The 26,851-nt window shown below is 43.6% G+C and overlaps 1 protein-coding gene across 19 annotated transcripts in view; it reads left to right on the top strand.

Annotated features, from left to right (window-relative positions):
• LOC111251066 (uncharacterized) overlaps positions 1-26,851 on the top strand; it is a 126,314-nt gene that overhangs the window by 87,165 nt on the left and 12,298 nt on the right. For 17 of the 19 annotated variants that reach the window (XM_022807308.2, XM_086991841.1, XM_086991835.1 and 14 more), the window contains one exon: positions 25,246-25,470. In XM_022807308.2, the coding sequence (XP_022663043.1) occupies positions 25,251-25,470 (220 nt within the window). In that variant the 5' untranslated portion in view covers positions 25,246-25,250. Of the gene's footprint in view, positions 1-11,289; positions 18,529-25,245; positions 25,471-26,851 lie in introns of those variants that run through there. The other 2 variants (XM_022807304.2, XM_086991837.1) reach the window with 2 other exon arrangements.

Raw genomic sequence — 26,851 nt, forward strand, 5'->3', positions numbered from 1 at the left:
GAGAGAGAGAGATTATCGTCGATAGTGGGATAAAACGACCTTAGGTGCTCAATGCGAAATATTATAAGATAATAATAGTATGCTGTTATATGATAAGTACGACCTGGATTCTTGGCATTGGTATTGTAGCAATCTTGCAGTTCTTAGTCGCACGCGACTACATAATAATTTGTATTCTATTATACTTAACTGACATTATTTTTTAGCAGAATACCGCAATACAAAGAAAACGTCACAAAAAATACATAAAAGAACAGTAATAAACATATCTGATGTTCACCTCTGTATCTGTTTGATAAAGATAATTAATTTTGTAGCATGACGCTAAGCATAAGACATTATTTCCTCTTAAATTTGCCTTTTCTACGATGTAAGGACTACGGTAAAGCAATGCACCTACTGAACATTAGTGCACCTACACAAAATATTACTGTTTGAGCTCTTCTGTAAAGCGCTTGACCAATACCAGTTTGTCTCAGCCAGCAGTTGCGATGCCGAGGACAAAACCTTTGAACGGGAGGGGACGCGTGGGATTCGAGCTAGACACCGCCCGAAGACGAACGCTCATAGGACATGTAGTAGCTCAGTCAGAAGTGCCTGAAGTAATTGATAACTCCCTAAGGAACTAATTACGCCTAACGGGAAGTGGGGAAGAAAGGCACGACTAAGGAATCGCAGGGCAATGTGAGCAGGAGCCTGGTAGTGAGAGGAGCTCACGCAGGACGCAAACTGCAAACAACCATGGCAACTCAGAGGGCGATAGCGCAGGCAGGTTTAGGGTTGCCAATGCCCCGAAAGGCTTGACAGCGCTCTACCAATTCGTGTTTCCTGAGTTGTTCTTCCTATCTAAGAAAACGCCCAGTTTGCGTGGTCGAACTAGTTACACGCCTTACCGACATGCGATACCGCGAATCATTTCGGGTTAGCTAGAATCGGATAACTTGCTAGACAGTTTGTTGCCACGAATGTTGATGGCCTGATAGACAGTGTCGATCGACTGCAACTAGACTGTCAGCATGTTCGGATAGAGGCCAAATAGAATCAAGGATGACTTTGGAAACCTAAAAGCGATCTGTTTCGGATCACGGTCAACCCGACCCGCTGCGATGGCCTAACAAGCACAATAGGCACGTTGCTGGTATCTATCAATATCGGGGTACTATGAAAGGTACCTAATAGAAAACTGGACTAAGGCCCAGTAGGAGCTTGACACAGTCAATACGATGACAGACAGCAGTAGGCGGCGGTGGTCTCGAGTTTGAGGGTCGGGGGGCAGCGCCAATTAAAAAGTTTGACTGGTGTGCAGATCAAAGTAAACATTGACTTGGTGACGCTACCATATCTCTTATCAAAAAACAGATGGCACAAATACATGTAAACATACTTGCGTACGCTCATAAAGCCAGAGACAGAACCCATGAATTAGTCCGTCACGTAGTATCTTTAGCTAATGTCTATAGCATGCGCTATATTGTGTACCATAAAAATACCACTATCTTCTATGATAGTTTAGCCATAACGCAGGTCGTAGGCCATCCAATTTATCCTCATCCTATAACTAACTGATTAGTCATTTCGGTCAGCAAAGCCGTTGACAATCTATAAAAATCATTAATTTTTTTTTGTATCACTAGTCACACTTTGCTTATAATGACTGATTGGATACATTTCTTAGATCCAGCAAATCTGCATATTTACATGTATGTAGAACTCTTTCGAATTACGAAACAAAAGCGCTGATACCTCAGGAGCGTTTCATTACGTTGACGTTCCGCTCAACGCTGTCTTATATTAGAGAGATGAGTTGTCGTGTACGGACCCGATTAAACTGTTGGTGTGCTTTCTGAATTTTTAATATTTTCACGGGACCTGAACTTAAGCTAATTAACGATTGGCAGTTATTAAATACTGATAGACGTTCAAAAGCTAAATACATAATCACCTTACGGTCCCGGTACTGGAGATGCGAGTTGAAAATGTGAGTCTATATATACTATTCTATTTTATGTTAAATAACTGACCCCAATTTCTGCAACTAAACCATAGATAATGTATAGGGTTATTAAAGATTTATAGTTACTACAATAAGGCTGTTTCTACAAGGTGTGATGAATCTTGTACATTAGTGAAGACGCCTATATCATCTATTGAACAGACCCCTGTTGTCCCGCAAAGCTATCGTGCTGATCCACGAATGTATTTCGTTTCTTTTTTCTTAAACTTACCGAGACTCATTAATAAGTTAACAATAAAATCGCCAATTCCTATTTGATTATGATAATTTCGGGTATTTGAGTTTTTTGGCATAGGATTAAACTGACATCCTCCGTCCTCCAATACATGCGTTGCCTATAAGCATCAATTGTTCGTCCATACAGTCTTTTCGGCTGACTCCGAAATAAGCGTGCCATATATGAATATTTGCAAAATTGACACCTTTATCGGCTGACCGGTTGACATTTGTGTACTCTTTCGAGTAACGATATTTCTTTGAAGCGACCGGACCACCGAAATGTACCTTCGTTATAGTATTAGTACTTCATATTATCCTAGGAGTGCTGCCTGCATTGAATCAGCCGCGACTCCTCATTTGCTCCTGCTCTGATCTTTCAGCTGTCACCCTCACTGCCTCCGCTAACGTTACAACGGCAACGTCTCTGTTGGTCTTTCTACTGAATATAAACAGATTGTTTATTAGCGTTGTCGTCATTAATTAGCTGACTGGCAGCCGCACAGACCGGTATGTTATCATGCGAAGACCTGGGACCTGCCAGCTACCAGGACAAACAGAAATACGTATATGCTGATGAAAATGGGCGGTGCTAAGTATACGAAGGCTTTAGCGGGGAGAGCCACGCGGCGACTTTCAGAATTTCAACTGCGCGTAGCAACGGTGACAGGCTTCTTCTTCTCAGCACGAACAGGTCTCTCCAGTGTATTACCACATCCGAAGAATATTCCCTTTGGAATAAGCTTTAGTTCGACCGCATCTTCTGCCGGCCATGTTTGCTGTCGCTATCGGCCTGGCTAAAAACTTCGAATTACGAACCACCACCCGCAAACGAAGTTATCCGCCGCCCCCGCGACACTTAGCGGCACCCTTGACCGAACTGGCAATACCCTCTTTCTGTTACGCCCCAAAGAAAAGGCACTATATCGAGAGATTGAAACGGCAGTCCAACCCATTGGCATTTCACTGGGTGAAGTTGCGCTATGCTGCCAAACATGTCAAAATCTCAACGTTTCCTTGTGTAGTTGTTATAGCATTGATATTGTTGTTGTTAGAAGTTGTAACTTACAAGGCTCTCTGGGCTTTGTCATGTGGTGTGGTTGAGTATACTAATATAAGCGATAAGGCAAATAGTACTTTGTAATAAGAGTTGTCCTCTGTCATAACTTCAAAGAACAACACTTACACAATCGTAAGCAATGTGTTGATGACACTGGAATATGAAGAGCAAGACACCTCATAGGGAGGATCTGAAGTTGGACTAACTTTTCCTGTTTTGGCAACAGAATAACAAAAGTAACGTAACGGTGAAGCGTTCTAAACTAAAATTTCAAATACTTATGTATCGAACAATAGACGTTTCCCAGTTGTGCATAATTCGATTTTTAACCCCTCCAAGTAATTTTTGGATTTATTCAAATTTGCTTCTTGATATTCTATTGTGTATAGGGTATACATAACTATATTTTTTTCTATTTCGTACACTAAACATTTTTTTACATTTATAGTAGTAACCGCTATGCCAGTTATCTAGTACCTTTTTTTTTATTACCAAACATACGCTGATTTTGAAATGCATGTATGCACGGCATGGCACAAGCAATCAGGGAACAATTAGATTTGAATTTATTTTTGCAGCTTGTATTTTGTTATGTATTATCAAATACAGGGATACACAAAGGCTATCTCTTCTACCTAAATACCTATTATCACAACTTCAAGCAAATTTCGCCTAGCGAAAATCTGTTCTTTGAGGCTTCTATTATGGCTGAGCTTGGGGATCCAATCAATCATAAGCCACACTAATAGCTTCCCAGACGCCCTTTTGAAGATGACACTAACTGCTCCGTTTCTAATTAAGTTGTAGAGACCAGACATTTAAACTGGCGAACATCGAAAACAAAGAACAGCTCGTATCGCATAATTTTGGACGACTCTAAGCTTCTTAATGATTTCTTCCTGCTGCGGCCGCTATGTCTTATATTACTAGTCTGACCACTATTAACGCTTAATTGAAACACATCAACAGTCGCACCTGCTTCTTTCCTTTGTTCCTTTTGGATTGTCTGTGACCTTCGCCGTTTTTTTCCTACTATCCCAATCGAGGCAGCAGACAAGGCGGAGACCTGTTCATTCGCCGGAAGTAGACTACAGAAGTCAATTCTCTGCTTTGGAGACGGCAAAGCAACGTCAAATACACTTGGATCTTTGGTCTCATTCGACGTCTCTTGGGGATCAGTGGCTGTCGTTCTGGCCAGAAAAGGGGAAGACTGAAGGGGGCGCATTGGACAGGATAGAATGGGAAAATGAGCACCAAACCCCCAGAGATTGCTTGAGTCCTACCGCCACTGTTTGCTTTGTTTCCTCCCGTCTCGTCGGCAGGCGGAAGCGATAACTAAGGGATGAGAAAGACGGAGCTTGTCGACTCGTCTGCCTATGAGGATATATTTGTAGGGACGCGAAAAGCGTCTCCTCTGTCTTCCGACACGGCAACAAAAGAAAACGAGGAAAAGAGAGCTATGGTTACCAAATCAACTGGACATCAACAGTTGAGGGAGATAAGTTTGCTAAGGGGATTCGGCAGAAGACACATCTTGGGATAAGGGGACCAAACCGGGTGGGGTGGGAGGAAGATGGTCGAACAACAGTGGAGCAACTTGGCCTAACAATATAGAAGACCTGTGAGTCATTCGTCGCTGCATCAGCGCTCATTCACCCCTCGCTTGCAGTCATTTTAGGTCAGCAATCAACTGCAAAGAAGCGACCTGATCGCCGCAAAATAGTAGTGGATAGTAACCATAGCTGACAAACGTACCCTGTAATGGTTGCCGTTTATGGCGTGGCCGTTATTGCTTTATATACATACTTCTAACTATTCTCTCCAATCCAAGTCTTTTTCAAGCAGAGCTGTCCGAAGCCCATCAGCGGACCAGCTTTTAATAGCTGTGAAATCATTTGTTATGAAAGACATCTCTGTGCGGGTGCCGTTTCAGCTTTTAGCCTCAATTGCGCAGTGGTCTTTACAGTTTACAGAACAGCAATTGCCATTATTATAGACGCACTTCCCGCCGGGCAACAGGTGGTTATGGAAAGATGGACTCTGCCAGGGGAGCTGGGAAGACAGATAGAATGGGTGGGCAAATCAAGGCTCGTGGAAGGCCAATAGAGGCAACAGGTGACTGCGGTGCTATTCGAAAGGGCCATGGCTGATGAACAGATGTCCTTTCCTACGGAAAGCATTGCCAGACGAGATTTTTCATAAACTTTAATTTTAGTATTTATAGGAATTGTCAGACCTAAAATGGGACTTTGAAATTACGAGGCATGTAACGAATATCGTAAAGCGTCAACCGGCCATCAGTGATCTGAAAACGGTAACTGCTGTTTCTTATATTGTCTGCTAATGTTGTCGCCGTGATAGCTTAATTGGTAACGTATTTGCTTGCCAATCGTTGAAACTCGAGACATAGAGTCTTAGGGACACATTGCGGGGTAGATTCGAACCCGGTCATAAATATGCAAGGTTCGTTTAGAGCGAGGAATCACCAAAATGAGAACTTAAAAAAAAAATAGGAGCATCGATACGATTAGCAGCAGACCGTTGCTAATCGTATTGATACTCTTATTTTACATTTTTTTATTGTTTAGTATGCTACGGACATGGCTGTAGCCTTTCCATGCAGTTTAAAAGTGGTGCCCGTCTATTAGTGTTTGAAACGTACCCTTTGGCAATCATAAGCCATACAAAATCGGAGAAACCTTCTGCTAACCGACTTCGTTATTATTTAGCCACGTCACGAAGAACACAGAAGCAAGCCTACTTTCATATGTACGCATAATTAAAGTCTAAACAACGTCAGCAGCCACTATTTGGCCTGGCTTCGTAATGGGATGTCTCTAACTGGAACCCCCGAGCATGCAATAACCTTATTAAAGACAAGGACAATGGAAGAATGAAGATAACGGTATTACTGTTTCGTTTGTCCATAATAACTAGTACGAATGCCAAAGTCCAGACAGATACTCTAAGAGATTGCCACAGAAGAGTACCCAGTTGCGTTCTGTGAACAACGCAATTATGTATGCACCAAATCTTTTGTTTTACATAAGGTGCCTTTTATAGAATATGGAAACTTGATTTTCGCTAGGCGATAATAACTGCTATCTAATGAACCGTACGTTTTTGTACTTGGGCAAAATTTTCCTATGCCTAAGCTATATACTGGCTTCGATAGCAACGATAGAAATGTAGGACTACGAGTATCGTAGTAAATTTCAACTTATCGGTTAGTTATGCCAAAGTTCTCCCTAGATGAAGACCATATTTTCAAACTAGTTTCGTTGGAAAAGTAAACGAAGTATGTCGCGAAACACTAACAATACTTAACTGGCTTGCTGTAGCCTTTTCTTGGTTGATTTTATTTTGATTTTGTGTCGAAATCACAATTTTTTCACAAATATTATGATCAGCATCATATGTTTTTTTATGTCATTTTAGATGTACATTACTTTGTACTTACACAGAAATTTTAACAGTAAACTTCGCTTTGCCGATAATGATCACAAACGATATTTGTCTTCAACCTCCATATACTACTTCATATATGAACTTATTATATCATCTTTATTTCCTTTTTTTATCATTTGTTCTGCGTATCGAAGCAGCCAACTGTCATTAAAATAAATTGAAGATAGCGAGACGGCCAGTCAGTCCGTCAGCCGATCCTGCTTTAGCACTTACACGCTCTGAAGGGTCTAGCGACGGCTAAGCTTGGCCCCGTATCCCATTTGATCTTTCTCTTCCTCTCCGTAGCTTGCCCCTTTATATTTGGACTCTAGTTAGCAGCGTCTGCTACATAGAAGTCTCCAACCACTGGAGCCAGTACATCTCTTCATCACCCCGAGTGTCTGGCGGTTACCAGCTGCTCGTCGACAAGACCTAGCCCCCGCCACAACTAACCTTAGCCGATCGCCATTAGTCTAAACATACACAACTCGTTTACTAACGGCCTGCCTGGTGTCTTCCCTTGGCCCATCACCGGCTATTTAGTGCCTAATTGTACCAACGCGAACGAGGTGTAGATCCAGAGCCTGCCGGCAGTCGGAGACTGGCAAATGGCGAACGCTAACTCACCATAACAACATTGCCGTGGTAGTAATAATGTTTCGCAGATTGCTTGCAGCTGCAACACCAAAACAGATAAAGGTCACCCATCGAGAAAGTAAAAAATAACAGATTGGTACGGGACATTAACCTGCAAAAAAAGGAGGAGAAAATTGAAGCCGTGAGATACAAAGCCGGCCTTAAATTGCTTCTATATGTGTATGCGTTTCACACGCAGAGTCATGCAGTTCCCCGTTATGATGCATGCAAGATGCTGAAAAGTTACCCCACTCTAAAAAGCTTATGTACGTATGAATACTCTGCAGCAAATTTTCTGCTGCCGCTAAGCAAGGAACAGTCAGGAAGTTACTAAGTTAAGTTTGCCGCTCTGTTGCTTTTTCGTTGTTAGAGGAAAAGATATCTTACGTAAAAGTTCTCTTGGTCACGTGAATGTCTAAAGTATACCAAAGGCGGACGGCGAGCACTTCATCCGGCATTGGAACGCTCGTGCTGGAAGGATTAAGCAGTAACAGTGTCTGGTTCCGAATTATCTCTGTCTCGTATAGAAGCAGAAAAAACCAACACCGGAACCAGACTCAGGGGCGGTTGATAGATGCAATGGATTTCGACTAGCTGGTTATCTATTCCTGTTTTTATTTTGTCTGCTTCTTATCTGGCTCTTATTTTGCGATCGCGTAAGCCGCTGGGTCTATGCCAGTTAATTCATGACTGCTGAATAACAGCCAACACCGGGTCCCGGAACGAAAACATTAACGACCGAATACAGAGACTTTAACCAGCGAACTGCAGAAAGCAGTAACTCAATCAACAACTGTGCTGCCTTCGAAAGGCAGCCTCACTGAACGACGCCATTACGAGACCACAACGGCGGGGTGCAGTTGGTCTGAGAGACGCTGCCACGGTTACGATTCTCTGTTCGTTTGTTGCTTTTCGGTTGGCGACCGCCCAGGAGGAGCCGAAAGATCCAATAGAACGCCGTTAGACCCTTTCGCGACAACGATGATGTGTCCTTTCAGCTCTTTTTACGCATCTCTTTTTTATTCTCCTGTTGTTCGCTCATTTACCCGCTGTTGCCCCAGTCGGCTAAACAGGGCAGCGTGAGAAAAGGAGTACGTTCCTAATGCGCGACAGAATCAAGTATAATGCAGCTATAGCGAATATAATGTTACCCAGATGTACGTTTCTGGCGACTGCAACCGGTGACGGGTGGGTGAATGTACCGGCGGAGCAGCTGCACTAACCCTAAAGAAGTGTCACATAGGCATAACGACTTGTATTAGTGGATAATGTTGTTGGGTTAATTTGCTCTTCCTTCTGATCTTTCAGCGCTATAGCTCTGAATAGCTACTGGACACGATGAGGTTTCGTGGCGGTGCATGTAGTCATGACAACCGCCAGGACAACTGTGAACGACTTATGGAGTCTCAAGATGGAAATGAAGCACCGCGAAAGGCAAAAGGGTCTTTTAACGTATCTAGACAACAGCTGGATTTTCGTGGCAGCAGCGCCCTTTGATAGGGAAAGCGAATCAAAGCTGTTTTGTGGATCTCCCTGGTTTGCTAGTTCATAATGTAACTAGGATAGCAGAAGCTGTAGCTCGGCTATGGCGGTCATGGACAAAAAGAGGTCCGTTTGTCTTCCCTTCCTATTTTCCAATTTAATTTCACTGCCTACCATCTCCGCACTTTGTACCTGTATCTTGCTTTACGCTCACCCCGCCACAAGGCAGTCGCCACATTTTGACTTGTTTTAGGCTTTGAGCACACAGAGCGACTACCAAAGACCAATGGTGGGGTAAGCACAGATCACACTAGCCAAGTCTGGTAGCTACGTGTTTTTCGCCTTATTCGGTTGCAGTGGGCGTGCTTGAGGCTGAGATGGTTGTAGACGTGTAATGTCGACCCTCCGTCGACTTGATCAAGCCGACTCGTCGTACTTGACAAAACTATAGTGACTTCGGGTATAGAAATGGTTCAAGGCAGATCTACTGGTTGGACATCAAGGCGCTGCCTCCCTCACTGCACCTCATATACATGAGGGCCTATGAACTATAGTCAGACCCCAACGATCACAGATACAGGCAACTCAAGCACACTGATACATGAAACGATACCACCATGGTGCTCCACCAAATAGTTGCGTCGCTGTGATCGTCGTCGTGGAAGTGGGGGTAGTCACTACTCAACAAAACAACCGATTAAACCAACTGGAAGAAAGGAAGAACCAACAAATCGCCGGAGTATCCGAAACCCCGCCTTACTGAAGCACCAACTCGCCAGCTCATGCCGCCGTAGTACAACTTACCAGCAGTTCCTATCAGTTTTGTGCTTTGGCTCCGTCGCCCACTTTTCCAATTTGGTCGTCCATACCCGCCACGCAACTATGAGAGTTCGGACTAAAGCAAAGTAGTCCTTTTAACGCCATCTGACAAAACCCTACGAAAATTGAACCCAGCGTGCTATGGTTCAAACAGCTAAAAAAAATTTCCGGAAATGTCCAATATAGGCGCCGCCACCTCCATCCTTCAGAACAGCATCACCGTCACTACAATCAGGTATTGCAGTCAGTACAGCCATCGCTACGTTCGCTCGTGGACTTCGGCATTAAGTTTCTCGTCCATGGAAAAATGTGACAGAATGAGCGAACCCTATTCAATGTCAAAAGCGAAGGACTAAACTATTTTTCTTAACCGCTGAAGTCACATGCTGCCACCAAATATAGTAACTTTGATTGCCTTTGTAATACGAAAGGCTCGTTACGCGCATGCGCCAGGAAGGAAAGAGGCGGGAATAACAAACGGCAGAGGTCAAAAAAAATACGCAGAGAGCGTTTGGGAAGGTGGAAAGGAAAAATTGAGACGAAGTGAGAGTAAGGCCATTAGAATGGTTAAAGAGCAGCTATAAGAGAGCTAAAGAGCGCATATAACGGGAATGGGGATGAAAATAGGCAGGTAGGGTTCCGACAAAAAGAAATGGACTCGTAAGTAGCAACATTTCTTACTCACTAACTTAGCCCCCTTGAAGTCGTTTGACCCCGCGCGGTGTGCGTCTGTTTTGATCCCGTCCTCCGAACGGCTCGATTCCTAGAACAAAAAATTTTAGAAATACGCTGCTTTTGGAAATCAGCTTGGTCCACGCAAGCTCACTCAACTACCGTTTGCATTACTCAGTTTTCAGATTAGTTCACTACTGTGTGTCAGTATGATATAAGCTCCTTTGATAGGTGTACAAGGTCATGAACTAACTGAACTTGTTGTTCAGCTAGAAGCTGGGAACGGTGTCTATGGACAGTTTCACTGCTTGATACACACAACAAATAGACATTAGTTCTGTAACACGTCGTCCTTCATGCGCTACAAACGTGAAGACGCTGGGAAAGGGTTAGAGAGAGAATGGCAGCAAAATTATTCGTTCTGGCACATACAAAGCGTCCAGATTACGACGTCATGAGGGTGATTCTTAGTTCTTGTTGTCATGTTCGAAAAGTGAACGCCATGTGGCTCTTTTACGATGTTCTGCCTCGTTCACATTATATTGCACGACGTCCTAGATTTTAGCCATAGGCCTAGCTGCTGCCAAAAGCTTTAAAGACTTCTTCGAAGTAGCGGCAACGACGGTGAGAACTGAGCCCTCACCGTCTCGGTTGCTGGGCCTGCTTCCACGAGCTCGAAGTCTCCAAACGTGAACTGCAGTCTCAGCCTCAAGGTTACTGTTCAGGGGGCTAAGCTCAAGGTTAGTCAGTAGAAGATAAGCGTATGAAAAGTAAACGGACGGTCATTGTACGCCTGGTCTCTACCTTATAGGCCAGTAGTGTGCCCTAGATGATACGCAACTAACACATAGACTCACTGCTACGTTGACTTTGAACTAGACTAAGGAGCCAACAAAGCCTGTGTAAGGCGCCGTCTCTGACGAGGCAGGCTTCAAGAGTGTTTCGACGAAGAAATAAGCTGCTGACACAAGGAGAGTTTCGTCAAAGCCTTCCCATTCTCTTTGGTAGCATGGGCAAGCGCCGGCCAACTTGTAGAGATTATTATACACTCGAGAAAAATTGGTTCCGCGCGCGATTCAAGTAGAACAAAACACCGGAAAAAAATGAAAGCCGTGTTTTCTATCTATGAGATGGCCTCAGTGGCAACTGTAACAATGCCATCATTCGTGGTGCCCTAGCATTTGTCGCAAAACACTCACTGAATAAATTGAGGGGAAGGAAAATTTGAATAGTTGTTTTTACCTCAAACATGTATGACGAGATGGCAATAACGGGTTACAAATATGGGCTTATATTAGGCAAACTGCTACTTTTAGAGAAATCTTTGTTTGGCTGAAAAGTGAAGATGGGGATAATCATATGAAGTGAAGACTTTTTTTTTGTATTTCCTCTTGTGTGCAAGCATTTTCGAAAGGAGAAACAGGCAAAATGTTACCATCCTTCCCTGACCTATGTATGGGAATTTAGTACTTTCAAAAGCGGTTCTTTAGACTATCTTTAAGTATCGATGTAAGGCTACAATAATATGCTCCATCACACGTTGACATTGTTGTAATTATCCACTGACCCGCGCCTACGTTATTAGACCTGCTTACAGCTTTTCACACAAGTCGTCCTAGTAGATCCTAGTAGGAGATCAACTCTGACACCCACAAGCGCCTGTACCTTAGTCTATAATGCATTTCAAACGCAGGCAAAATCACCGACTGAGGTCAAGCTGCTGAGTCGTTTTGACAGAGGAATAGCAGTATTTCGTGGCCTTCTCGGGTTTTCGTATATGAGCGTGGTACAGTCGGCAACGGTGCGGGCTGCGCATCGAGACAGAACATTATCCGGATACGAGCATCCTGCGGTATTTTCCGCCAACCCCTATCTAGTTATCTTTAATAGTTCGCATTTAGCCGGTGGCTCCGGTCGACTCCTTCGGATTATCTTAGCGTCAGTCACTGCCCGCTCGTTGGCCGCTGAGTCGGTTACTCCTGATGACAGCCGCCCGCCAGAGTAATGCTCATGGTAGCAATAGCAAGGGCAAATGAACAGTAGGGGGATGTTTGTGTGCTCAGTGAGGGCCGTATGAACCAGCTTCGAAAGACTTTATCCGAGTCTCATATGAGCGTATGGCGCTAACCTCATCCCGATTATTTATGTTACAGCTCATACACTGGCACAAAGCCCGTAAGCAGGCCGCAGGAATAGCAGAACCGGCCGATGCTGACGGTGCCAGCTACGGAGGTGGTGTCTTTAGCTTGTGATGGCCACTGCAAGGGCTAATTATTGCTTGCCAAGCATCAGCCAGGTCCATAAAGAGGAGAAAGAGCGGCTGGAAGGCATTGATTAAAATTAACTGATACGCTTTCCGTACCCCAAATGCTTCCCCATCTACGCCCCTTCTTGTCCTATTCATCTAACCACTGCCACCGCCAAAGGTCCAACCAGCTCAACACGATGACACCAATATCCTCGTCCCATTACCTCATAATAGCTGTGGCGTTCCTAGGGTCGGACCCGATGCTGTTATCGCGCTGCCTTGCTGTGATCCGGTGACCAGTTGGGTTGGCACGGTCGTGCTAAAAACGTAATACAGTAGCTTGAAAAGGCATGCACCAGCTCTACGATTATGTCCAATCATTTACGTGGACCACGTCGACGTCTACCTATGGACATATCGGTGGACTTAACATTCGTTATGTTGGTTACCCAAAACAGATGACAACTGATGGTGGCGAATATACTCCAATTGCAGGAGAGAGAACGAGGGGGGATATGGCCTAAGGCCACGAAAACGCTTCGTATCCTTCTCTTCTTGGCACTCCCATACGCTGGCCATCAACTACGACGACTTGGTCACCCCAATATGTGCCACTGAACGCGATCGCCAAATGATGGCCCGCTGCGCGTAGCCACGGCCATAGCAGCTGTTGCTTGCGTCCCGCTCAGCTCCAGTGACAGGATTGGCCGCTATGACTGAGTAATTAATGTCATTGGGGCGTGAGCGGTACTGGCAACGAGCGAGCGAACGGGACGGCACGCAGTATACAGGGGTCGTGGTGGTGATGTCACGAGGACAGAACGCACATGAAATACACACACTTCCCTTAGCTCTGTGATGGGGTTCTGTAGCTGGTGGCGGGTTTTCGCTAGCTTGATATCTCTGGGTAGCATCGGTGATAGCTAGTGCCTTTACTGTGACTATGGCCGGTGGTGGCGTGAGAAAGGGGTGCGGGTTAGGCGGGTCGTATGTTTCGGAAGTGATCATTCTCCCGAGACCCCCCCCCGGACACACTCCCTTTTCCTTTCTGCTGCTGGTTTGATCCGCTTCGATGTAGTCGGCGCCTCTTGCTCTTTTGTCATCATGTTATTCTGCTCTCTAGCGGTGCACAGCAAGGCCGTATTTCCTAAGAGAATATGCGGGGGCGGAGCTCGCCCGTCGCTGGCTAACTATTTCATATTAATGACAACAGCATCGTTTACCCCGGACTACGATGGCCAAGAATGAATCGGACGACAGAAAGCCCTTTGATCAAGTCGAAGCCAGCAAGCACCCTGCTTGTTGTACTGGCCGCTGTGGCGGTTAGTTCCAGAGCTGTGACTGTCTCCGCAATAATAACAAGAATATATAACGCGATTATTAGTGTTAGTGCGTCACGCTGCATACATTCACATGGAGTTACTTCATCAGAACGCTAACCACGTCTTTCCCAGAACGCTACGATAAGTTCGTAAGAGCGTCTTCGTCGTACTATCCTTCTAGCCTATAACAATCCGTATGTCTTGGCACTCGTCTATAACTCGCACTACCCCTCCCCGTTTTTCCCCTTTCCTGCCCCTATGTATGATATGACCCTCTACGATGGTAATGCTAGCATGGATTCCTCAGTCGGGGCCGCCGCCGCCCCAGCTGGGGTAGCGGCTGCCGTAGCAACGAGAACTGTAGCGGTGGCCATAGTACATCTGTCTGCGGGGTCGACTCGGGTGGTCGTTGTTTTCCGGCGTCAGTAGCGAAATGAAATGAGTAAAAGCGTGAACATTCATATGCAATGGAGTTCTGGATCATGGAGACAGATTCCTGGACTGAGCACATATACACAATCGCACGCGTGAAGCAGACATACGCTTCAGAGCCTTCTGGTCAAATAGCAGATGCACGGTCGCTCATCTAGCGGAAAACAAAGAAATGACAGAAAATTTGTAAATCTCAAGCTGCGGTAAACGAGATCATCCAATCTACTGTTTTACGAAACGTTCGATATGAAAATAGGCCGAGATCAGGCACAACATACATGTGAATCTACATATTATCTACTCTGTATCTGTGAGCTGTAGCTTTATGCAGCTGGTCTACAGGTTTATAATAGTATCCTTTGTTTGATTGTTTGATCATAATTTTCGTCTGTGTTGTATGTGACCGCAGCTACTCTTTGATAGTGACTGCTTCTATACAGGAACTGTATGTCGAATTTGACTACCAAGTCTGACATAAATTTTATACACTATAGAACCTCTACGTAAACATATCAAACCGATATCTCAACGTTTTCTTCTTATAGAGACCAACGAACCATAAATCTTATGTCTTATTTTAACGGGATTGCAAAAAAAAGTATGGCAGTTAAAGACAATGCCAAAATCGAACGTGACCTTTTATAAAACAAACCCTATAGATGATACAAAGCCTCTAATCGTGCACGTTCGTCGTGTACGTCGCACTTATTAGTGTGAGTGTTCGCACCTTTTGAGAGTAAGCCATGTAAGCCAACGAAATGACAAAACAAAAGAAAAATCCGGCCGTCATAGCTGTAATGATTCAATAGACGTTAACTCCTGTGAAGTCCCGTGAAGAACTGCGAACTTACACCGAGCTGCTATTTACGAACATGGTCTTCGATAAGCATTCTGAATCCCATTGGTTTCAATGTCATCTTAATTTCAACGCTAGGACTTCAAGGCCTTTTTGGAACCCATCTAACACCGGTATCTTATTGTTTGATAAGGCCTCAATCGAATTGTCAACTTCAAACATGCACATCAGTACACATCACATTAGGATATGTTCGTCGAGCACATTTCTTCCTTTGAACGAAGCTGTATATACAAATTTAGTCCAAAGTATTTCTCTAAATTCTCTGGTAGTCTCAAAAATAGATTAGCACAAACGTTCAGCCTCAACCGTGAAGCATGGATGTAGAAAAACAGGCTCTTACCAAAAAAGAACACTATCCTACATCTGACGACGAGGTCCTTGGAATTATTTCTACATACATTGTAACAACGTAAAGCGAAGCATTACCGACTTTGTTATAAAGTAGAGTTAAATCAGATAGGATCGTGGTTACGGCTCAACAATGTTAACAGCCCTATGGCCCAACTTTCACCCCGTTTAAATTATACCCCGAGCCTTAGTCCAGTAGGATCGATATTGGTCCTACAAGCAGAAAGTCGACCTCATTGGTATATTCTGGTCATCACTGCTGAGAAACTGAGAGAACTATTGCATAGAGTAAATACTGTTTTTCCCTTTGGGAGTGGAAATAAATAGAGAAGGAGCTATCGAGAATACCAACGAGCGAACGACTTTGCTGCTAAAGAAGACCACGACCATTTTTGCGGATGGTTGAAGAACGGCTGGCTGTGTGGTAACATCGTTAATTGTTTTGACTGAAAGGAACACTCACTGGATAACAGCACACGTTACAGGAGTCCTCCTTCAGCTTTTGGTTCCTATAAATATTTGCATGGTTAGAGAGGCATTGCAAAGCTACGAACCCACCTAGAGAAATGGAGCATTCAGATAACAGGCATAGAGTTAATAAGCAAGCAGGAGATGGTAGGACAAAAACAGCGCTAGAGCTAGGACTGAATAGTCGATGAAGCCAAAAGAGAGCCAACAGCTACGTACATTGGCGGTCACGCGTACCAGAGTACTGTAAGACGTCGAAATGATAAGAAGGGTGCTTATACCTCGCCAGCGATTTCGTTCCGCGAAAAAAATCGACATGCGAACTCTAACTGCGTCATCGTGAGATGTTCACTGACTGGCGATTACGAAGGCTTAAGCTAGAATTAAGCTAGAAGGGCAGTGGTTTTCATTTGTTGGCGATTTAACATTCAGCATTTTTAAAAATTTTTAGCATTAGGTATCTTGTGACCGTTATTTTTTACCCAAAAGCTAAACAAATGTTGTAAACTTTATGGCTCTGCCCTAAAGCATTGCTTCAGAAGGGTGGCTTTTACCACTAAACGGTCTACACTTGGATTCGAACCTACACCGTTGCATGTCCTTAAGTTTATTAGTCGTGCACACCACTACTGGACCGCCACGAGGGCCTTTTGTCTAAAGATAGCCTAAAACAGCTGCTTTTGCAAATATATGGTGTTTCGAAACCGCGTTCTTATGGCACACGAGTAAGGCACTTCCCCACCTTTAAAATCCCTGATAGCAGCTAAATAAGCTAGGTTCAAATATAAAATAGTTCCATTTTGCTTTTATTACATATTCTTTATCCTTGTGTATAGCGAACACACATTTTCTGCTTCCAACTTTACTTAAGTTGCCGCCAAATCATTAACTATAATAAATAATAGTCTATAACGTTTTAAGCATAACCGATAGCAATGGCTACAATGAAACTTTGAAGATTTAAGTTTATAGAAGAGCAACTTTCGAAATTAAGTCTGCTGTAGTGTCCACCTTTTTTATATCACTCTGTATTTGCGAAGGTCGCTTATGTGATTCATTGATCATACTCCGTTCTCCATTTGTTTGTCTGGTTAAGGTGGAAACGGCCATGAAAATCTGGCGAAGGTACTTTTGCTACTCTTCGTCATACAAGCAGCCATGCTTCAAAAGTATCTATTCAGAGCGAACGTGCTCGGTCGGCGTGAATTTTGCATACGAATCGTGAAATCTTATGGGAATAAACCAGTAATTGTCTTAATATGGTTAAATGAGTGGAAATTTGCCTAATGCTTGGACGCGCACTTTTTCTGGGAAAACGCATCGTGGCCTTCGCTACACCGCTGTCGCTTGCTACGTTCAAAATATTCTAACTACGGAAAAAAAGACCCTCGAGACAAACAGACCGTCAAACAAAAACAGATAACTGGAAGAGGCGGGGGATAGGGAGCTTGGTGAGTAATTGCCCCCAACAACCCCTTACAATGCCTCCTTCGGCAGAATGTCAACAGATCTGAGACCAACAACAAACACTTGATATATAATAGGCCTATTTTAGCGACTATGCTTCCTTTAACCATTCTATGAATAGAACTCTCTACGCGTGAGCCCGCTTCTCTGTCGAAACCACCCTCTGTCTCACGCTGAGTGGCATTGCCCTTTTATTTAAGTCGGCTGAACGCGGGCGAATTCACTTACGTCAAGCTTAACCACCTCAGATAATAGAAAGAGTAAACACACGATATTCAACCCTGTACACGATTTCCCGTCGCAAGCCGAGGCTAAAATATGATTTAAGCATTGTGCATACATTTTTTCTTTTACACTATCTGCTGTATAGATACAAAATCTTCCTCGAATCTTCCATAAGCCACGATTTTTTTGTTTACGTATATATCCAATGCGTATAATCTATCATAAGTGCCACTCTGTAGCCTGTTCTGTCCTGACGGTCCTACCCTACAGGGACATTTCATCACGTATACGAATCTGATGTTCGTCATTCTGTGTTTGTCTTGTCAAGATCCTGTGTTTGGCTTATACGACCTCTAGAAAATTGACGATCATACAAATACTCTTCTCTGAAAATCACCATCGACGGTAAATATTCTATTAACAACTGCGTAGGCCAAGTAAAGATGCAACAATATACCTGAACAGTGTCGTTGTACATATGGTCTCAACGAAACTGTGGTTTATCGCGGCCCATCGCTATTCTGTGGGCGAGCAACGACCAATGGTGGCTGAACTGTGATCGTTTCTGCATCTAGCAGAGGATGACTGTCATGGGATCACCGGGAATGTGGGAAGACTAAGCGAAGTGGGGCTGCAAATAAGCGCTTTTTGTCGAAGAGAGAGGGAAGGGGGCAGAAGGAGAAAGCTGAATCCAGATTTGCGACCCAGCAACTGCCACCCGGCTGTCTACCCGACGAATACTATTATACCAGCAGTTACGTTGCGGCGCGATATCCATGCTAATTCTACTGCAGCGGTCCAACAGCAGCAGCTGTGAGTTTTGATGCTGTTATTGGTATTATTAATATGTACGAATAGGTATCGATGCGATGAAAATATTGCCCAGAGTAATCAAAGCTATAATGCTGTCAGTGAGAACTGATTTATGGAGGGAAATATAACGAGGGGCACGCTAGAGTGGGGGCACCGGCGGCCAACGCATATTCATTTAGTAATTGTAATAACCAGCCGAATAAGATAGTAAGAGTATGGCTATAATATATGTGATTGGCAATAGCGAGCTAGCGAGTGATGGTAGGTCGGGTCAGAGCGTTTGTGAGGAAGATCTGTTCAAGTGTCTACGTAGGTGGCTCGTGTGGTTATTATAGCTCTGATTACTGCTTAGATATTTAGTCAAGTCTATTAAGACTAAATATCTTACCACGAAACATTTTAAACAAGAAAACACAGCTTGTGCAAACATCTAAATAACACCGTTTAAACGTATCATAACTAGCCTGCAGCTACGCACATCGCTCACTTGTTGACCGTCAGTTTCTTACGCACGATGCATAGGCATGTAGCGCACAGAATGCTTGCCACGTTTTTTCTGCCGAGAACTACCAGAATCATTATTTTTTTCTCGGTTTCACCGTTCGGCCGTGCCGATAAGTAAAGCGTATCTCTACTCGACAATAATCCAAATACTTTAGGCTGTAATATATAGTTTTTCTTTTCTTTCGGTAAAACGATATTCTATGCCGGACCATCTACCAGCAATCTAAACTATAGCTTTTAAGAAACTTCCGTCCGTCTTCTTTCAAATCGTTCCTGTGTATGTATGTATGTATGTAAGAACTCACGATAGAGAACGAAGAGACAGTTGCATGGAAAGCTGGTAACGTACTGCTCAAGTCTTATTACACTAGGGAAGTTGCGTAATAAACCGATAAGAAATGTCTTTTACACAAAGAGCAATCGTGATGACAGGTCATAATACAATTCTAGATATCTAAATTTAGGCCACTTCACGCTCTGATGACCCAAAGATGGCACGGACAATTTTATATACCACTGTTATATTAAGCGAATATTCGTTGGTTCCACATAGTCTGGAAATAAACAATCGAAGCACCTTGTTACTTAAGACTTCAAATATTTTACTGCGTTTCACCGTACCTCACACATAGTATATCGAATACATTCGCTTTTTTCTCAGCAAACGCGCGCTGTTCTGTTAATCGTAAGTTTGACTCATGAACAAGACAAATCCGAACAAACTTTTCAACCTTCGCAGAATCTACACCATGTAATCGACTTCATCAGCTTCACCAACGACATCAAGCGTTCGTGCTTTGCGGGAACGTCTTCTTTTATCAGTATATCATATTTATACCATCTACCGTAATCTTGACTAACAATCTGCGCTACCATCCAAACGAGCGGTTTGCCGTCCGCCAGATCAAATTAGCTGGTAGCCAACCGTGCGGGCAGGTGGTAGGCTTCGTTTTAGCTGTTCGATCGCAATGGCCAACGGCCACTATAGCTAGCTTGACTGACCTAGCAAAACGGGTGGATTTCCTCTTAGCGAAGGCAGCTTCTGTGCGGTGCGGATTATCTGAAGGGAAGAAACTTGTCGCAAGCCAACGCTATAGCGAACAAATTGTTCTTATAATGGTAAATAGCTGGGTAGCTGGCTAGTTATCTCGGCAGTTTGCTGGTTAGAAAAGATCGCTACGACAACCGGCCCAACGAAGAGTCATAACGCCACTGCGTGGCAAGCAAAATCTCGCTTACGATATGCACCAGCATGCTGCCACGAGACCCAGATTATGCAATGCGAACACATAGAAGTTACTTTTGCTTTGGTAACTATCCTGTACGTTGCTAAAGCCGTTGTTACGGTATGCTTGCTTACGAAGAAGTTACTACGCGTTACCTCACCTACAGTTGCGTCTGCCCCCGATACTGCTGTGATTGCTACAGCAGCTGCTGCTGGAACGTCGCAAAAGAAAATCGACCTTACCCTGATTTTATATATAGGTACATATATAAAACAGAGCCTCTTGAGAAAATTAAAACTTGCTAACCAGCTCGTTTGCTTGTGGTCTCCTCTGGTGAACTTACCTAACCTGACAAATTAACCATTGTAACAGTAACAGCAGAACGGCTATCTCAAATATGTATATTCGGAAGTTTTATAATAACATTATTATCATAAGTTTTACGATTCACACAAAAATTCAAATTACATTTAAATAGGTAATGGGCTTGTTCGGTGTACTTTGGGTAAAATTGGCCGTCTGGATCGAACTGAGGCGTAGGCACACTTCGTTTCGTGCCAAGAGCCAGGCTAATGTCTGATGGCTCGGGTATCGGAGGTAAAACACGCGAGCTTCAAATACAACAAATGCCCGCTTTAAATGTTGCTGAAGTTAAATATAATTTAATAGCGTCCGCAGCTAAGCTCGAACAAGCTTACCATATGTATATACATATATATATATATACATGATATATTTTATCGAAACATTTACGCTATAGATTGCCGTTCAAAACCGCAAGCACACAAATAAGATCAGATGACATAACTACGAGAATGAACTAAACCAGTCATTCTCGAAAATATGTGAATGCCAAAATAGCTTATATATATATAAGATAGCTTATGAGTTCATTCATCATCTTTTTAGACACACTTGAATGATTCAAATGTTGAATGTAAAGAGAACTACAAGTTACCGATTGCTATAGTAGTACCGTGTCGGAACGGTTTTGTGAGAGATGCACAGTAAGTTGTTGTTGTTGTTGGTTAGGCCTGGTTCTATTCGAGCGTGAAGTTTACAACATAGAAGTACCTCTTCACGAAGCTCATTCACCGTTTCAAAGAGTCTGTATCCTCTGGTATACCTCTATCATAACGATAATGTTGTTATGCCTCGTCTGTCAAGCTATTTGTCACATCAGGCACATAAAGCTCTATTTAAATGGGGCTTAGTAATTACGAGGTGCACAAAATCACTTACAATGAGTCATTTGCCTTTTGTAAGTCCATCCCTATCGATAGAGTAGCACCCACGAGCGAATGTTGTCATATACAGTATGTCATCTCTGTCACGTGATGTCTACGGAATAAGCATTGTTATTGATGCTGACGAACGCCATGCTTTACACACAGCAGGTCTCTTGTGAAGTATTCGTAGAGTGCAATGGCTGGCAAGAACATCACCAGAGCCGGACTTTTACCAACGGGACTTCGCGATCCGATTGTGTTTGAGTTTGTCTACACTTCTTCGTTGAAAAAGGCCAAATACTCATTCTTTTTTCTATAAACATGCAACGATAAAACGGCGGCATACCATGGTGAGAGCTGATTCGGCTAAAGCGGGAATTGGGTCAGACAGGGCAGTTGGAACCCGTGCCACGACAACGAAGATTGGGCTCTGGTTTGTCCCTAGGATGATGCCAGGGAGTTTGGTTGGACAAGAGTATGTTTGTGTGTGTGTGTGTGTGTGTGTGAGAGAGAGAGAGAGAGAGAGAGAGAGAATATCTGTGTTTTGTCTATTGAAGGATGCGATAACCCAGAAAACGGCAAGACAGAAAATAGTCCCCTGCTTGTCCTAACTTGGCTCTTAGCTACTATCAAGAGAGTTCCAAACGAGTGGTTTTACGATCGTCTCCCCCGGCTTGCTTGGTCGACCTTTCTAAGCGGGGTAATCCCAGAACCTCGCAGACTCCGCCTTTACATTACGGGGAAGTGACTATAGAGCGGCTTCGCTGTTTAGCGGCAGCAGGCTACATGCATGGAGCCGCAACATAGCTGGACACACTCACACCGTAGAAAGACACACAAAACTGACGGATGTCGTCGAACGGACGACCCGTAGCAGGAAAGTAGGGGGCAAGAGTGCCATCACTCTTGCAGCCTTTTCATGTTAACTCTCGACTGAACCTATCAACATCGAGTTAGAATCCCCCGTGGTGAATGAGGCTATTTACGGTTTATTATCATGATTGCGACCGCTGAGCAGAAGAAGCCGTAGAAGACATAAAGAAGATAAAATTGATCACATCTTCAATGAATATACCCGTACCCTCGGTTTCTGCGCACACGCTTCACGGTGCTTGTATGATCCACAGATAGCTATGGCGTACTTCGGCAAACGGAGTTGTAATGCGGATCGTTTTCTACTTTAATAGAGTTAAAGAAAAAATGTAGTTCGGATTGCAAGCACCGTAATACTAAAAATTATATTTCGATTTCAATCGACCACATCTTCTAAGTTAGCCCTTCATCTTGTGAACACAACTTACTGCTCGAACAGCTGAGTTCTTCTTATCCAACCGGTCTTTCGAGCCACCTACTGTCATTGCCTCAATGGTATCGTGACGATAATAAAGACCCTCTTTAATTAGTCGCGGATGTAAATACACAAATAGTAACTGAAACGTTTGCAAAACGTAGACTCCTTGCAAGTTTTTCTACCCAATGGAAAGAATACTACTACTTCTACTACTACTACTACTGAGATACGGGCACTATTGATAGAAAGCTCACGAAAGTTAGCCTTTTTGCTGTTAGCAAGTAGTAATATTATTTGAACAATATAAAAAATAATAAATTAATCAGCATGGTGGTGTGCTTGTGTCGATCATTACCCGGTCGATACAACACACCGATCTTTCTAGAATACAGCATAAACTAAAAGCTATCTGTGTGCTTTGCGCGGACAGAAAAATGGGCCAGAGCAATACTCGGTCTATTACATTGCCTGGTTTAAAGAATTGCCCCTTGACTTTTTTGCATTCTTGCCTACACAGAGTGGGATTGTCGTTGTAAATCGTTATCCTATAAGTAGCAGCAGTGCTAGTGAAAACATTGCGATTGATCTGTGATACATTGTCACTTTATGCACATTTACAAACGTGTTCTACGATAGTGATTCTTCTACATTTACTTGTTTGCCTGAATCGCATGGATCCTGCTGCGGTGATGCTATAAACACGTGCGACGAGCTGGTCGTGATGATATTATTCACTGGGGTTCGGTGGGGGCAGAGCGGCACCGCATGACTTCACCTACTTAAGCTTCTCGTCATCTCCATTTTGTGCCCTCTCCTTTCCCCGCTCTACCTCTCCGTTCTGTTCCCCAACTCCCCAGGAGGCCCAACATTGATTACTTCAGCAACCTTGGCCAGTCAATGATCTCAGAGTGGTAGGTGAAGTAAGGCGCACCGAGTCCATTAAGCACTTCCTCTGATCGCGATCCGGACCACACCAGTTGATTACGATAGACCGTAATAGTCATAGAATACTGCAAGAGTAACAATTGCTGTTGTGAATTTAATAGATTCGATGCACCTGCTAATAACGCCGACGCCGGCCTTTCAATACGATGCCAAAATCGCTCTCGCATGTATTTGATCGATGTTACTGAATTCTACCTGAACAGTCTTTGCGGGAAACCGCAGGTACATAGATAGATATATTCAAGGTAACGATAAAACGCCTGGAACGTGGGGTGATCGGCTGGCAAAAGTAGGCGGGAGGAAACGTTATTGCCGGTTGACCACGTTGCCATGGTCCGGTAACAAAAACCTCTTGAAACAGATAAATAAATTGTCACATTCACAATATGCGTATAAGAATGCTATTATTGTATATAATAATGTTGATCAGGTTGTTGTTGTTGTTGTTAGGATCCCTTAGGACATACCTAACTGTATCAGCTGGCCTAACATGAACGGGTAACCTTATTAGGAACCGCGGGATCAGTTCAGTAAACAGCAAATACATTATAACAGGCAACGGAACAAGCTTCCTCACTCGAATCTCAAACAACAGCGCCACATAGCAAAACGCTTTATGCTACAGGCCATCGTTGTCAGTAACAATGGTTTAGACGGTACAGGTTACGGTCAGAGCGAAAAGAACAGTCATGGCCGGATATGACGATCGAATATGGAAGACTATGGTTGGACTCAGTGTAGTATCCGTTCGTATTTAATTGGATAGTCGTACAGACGTTCTAGCGTAATCTAGCCATTCGTTAATGTCTACAGGTGTGTGCTTCTGTAATATGTATAATATAATGTTTTATTAGATAACAACGGTATTGTTTGTGAGTTACTTAATCAGCTGTGGTGTACGACACCGAAATCCAACATCGCGTCTACGGTCAATGTTTCGAAGCAACAATTAGGCATGGACTAAATTAATTTTCAAACATGCTGTTTTGGAAATTGCAACTAATTCTGATCAACAGCGGGAATCATGTAATGTATAGTAGGTCAAAAATGATATACTTCGATTCCCGTCACAACTTATCTCCTAATCTAATACATAGATAGCCGTTTACCTCAAGCAATTGTGCGTAACTGTAAACTGCAACTTTTCGAATTGAAACGTTCTAGCATATGTCTTGCCAGTGAGAGGCCAAAAACCAAGACGCCAACTCAAGCAGACAAAGCTGCAGACGTTACCAGAACGAGCATAATAAAGTTGTATCCAATTGTCCATTGTAAAAAATTTTGCTAGCTTTTTTGTATCACAATGCACCGTTCGCATTTTTTAGTTGCTTGCTCATGTCGCGCTCAACGATTGGTACGCACTTACATCCTGATAAAGTCCTAAAAAGTTACATCAATATTGCCATAAACATCACGCTTAAATTTTTCGGTTAATACGCAAATATACGCAGAACTGACGACAACAACGCAGTTTCTACATGTGAGTTTTGTTTGTTTCTTGTTTACTTCGTTGTGATTATAGCAGGGATGGTGCATTCGCGCGCCGAAGACATGCCCTTGGAGACTCCTAACAGCGAGTGGCCAGGCGGTCCAGAGCAGCCATCGCTATCGCAGATACTGGCGCAGCTAGAGGACTCGAGGCCTGGCGACGAGGTCCGATCATCCCGGCACAAAGACACTTCGGCCTACTCAGAGGCAGGATCCTCAGAAACAGACAACCCACCGGCTAAGAGGCAGCTGCTCTCAGGTATCGTCCCAAGTGCTACGATGGCAGGCCTTGCTACAGGCTACTGTATAACTGTTGTGTGCCCCTCTGGTGTTCTCCTTTGTGCCCCTTAATCGTCCGGTTCTACCCGCTGGTATCGCTTCCCACGTCAGCCTCTTAGTTTTACCTTTGCCCTAACATGCCAATACAACACTTGTTGTGCCTACTATTCACTCCGACAGGCTCAATCATAGGTGACATAAGTGGCCAAGTGTAACTGACTGCAGCATGTACTCTTCCATCGACACTACTAGGACACACATATGGCTTAACTAAGGGAAGATTTGAGATGAAGACAGTATTTGTAGAGCATCGTCAGGGGGTGTCAGAATATCAGTGTTACCTGATGTTAACGCCTGACAGGGTACACATAACTGTGTATATAAACACAGGACCACAGAACTGTGATTTTATTTAGAATTGTACGTATGACTGCTGCCTGTAAAAAATATTATGGGTTGAGCTCCTCTTTTTGTCTCTTAACAAAAGTACGGTACCATTATAAGAAGTTAAAACGACATTATACGTACGTAAATCAAGCGGACCTATTCTGTCTCTAAACAGAGAGGTCAGCGAATCTCCTAACACGCTATTGAGTTCTATACGCATTGATCATCTTGTTGTATGAGTGAGAGAACAAGATGTCTTAGCCAGTCTTGCGTATTCTATGTATGTAGCACAGTACGTTCGTCTGTATGCAATAGGCTGTTGGGAAAAGAACAATGGAGTCTTTACCAGACGACGCGATGTCACTTGCGAGCCAAAAACACTAACGCCAGGAAGGCCACACGACAGAAAGAGAGAAAGGGTAAGCCAGGGTATGAATCAGAGTCCTGGCGGTAGCAGCGCATAACTAACACATTGTGACTACCAGAAAGCGCGCTAGCCCTGGCAGCTGGACTGCAAAGAACACGGTACCTTGTTGGCCTTCTGTTGCATGCTTGCTTTGCTTCTGATGGCGCATATATACATGTATACACGGTGGAGTGTAAAAAAACATTATATAATTTTTTTACACTCTACCGCGTTTAAAAAAAATTATATAATTTTTTTTTACACTCCAGCGTGTGTTTGAAAAAAAACTGGAAGAAGCAGAGGTGTCTGCTTCAAGTACCACCAGCGACACGTCATACGCTATCTATTTAGATAAAGAAAGCAGAAGGATCAGTCAATCTATCTATCATATATAAGTAGTTTATCTGCTACACTTGGACCAGCGCACGACAGTGGTGTCAGGGTAAAACTCGTGCTGCATTCAGTTCATTAAAAGGACTTGCATTAGGCAAGTAGGAATAAATTAAATGAGGTTCTTCAGTAAAATAGTTTTTTTAAATGCTTACTAGTTCCATTAGTAACATTTAAT

The sequence above is a fragment of the Varroa destructor genome, unplaced genomic scaffold, assembly GCF_002443255.2.
Source record: "Varroa destructor unplaced genomic scaffold, Vdes_3.0 BEIS01000005.1, whole genome shotgun sequence".
Lineage (NCBI taxonomy): Eukaryota > Metazoa > Arthropoda > Arachnida > Mesostigmata > Varroidae > Varroa > Varroa destructor.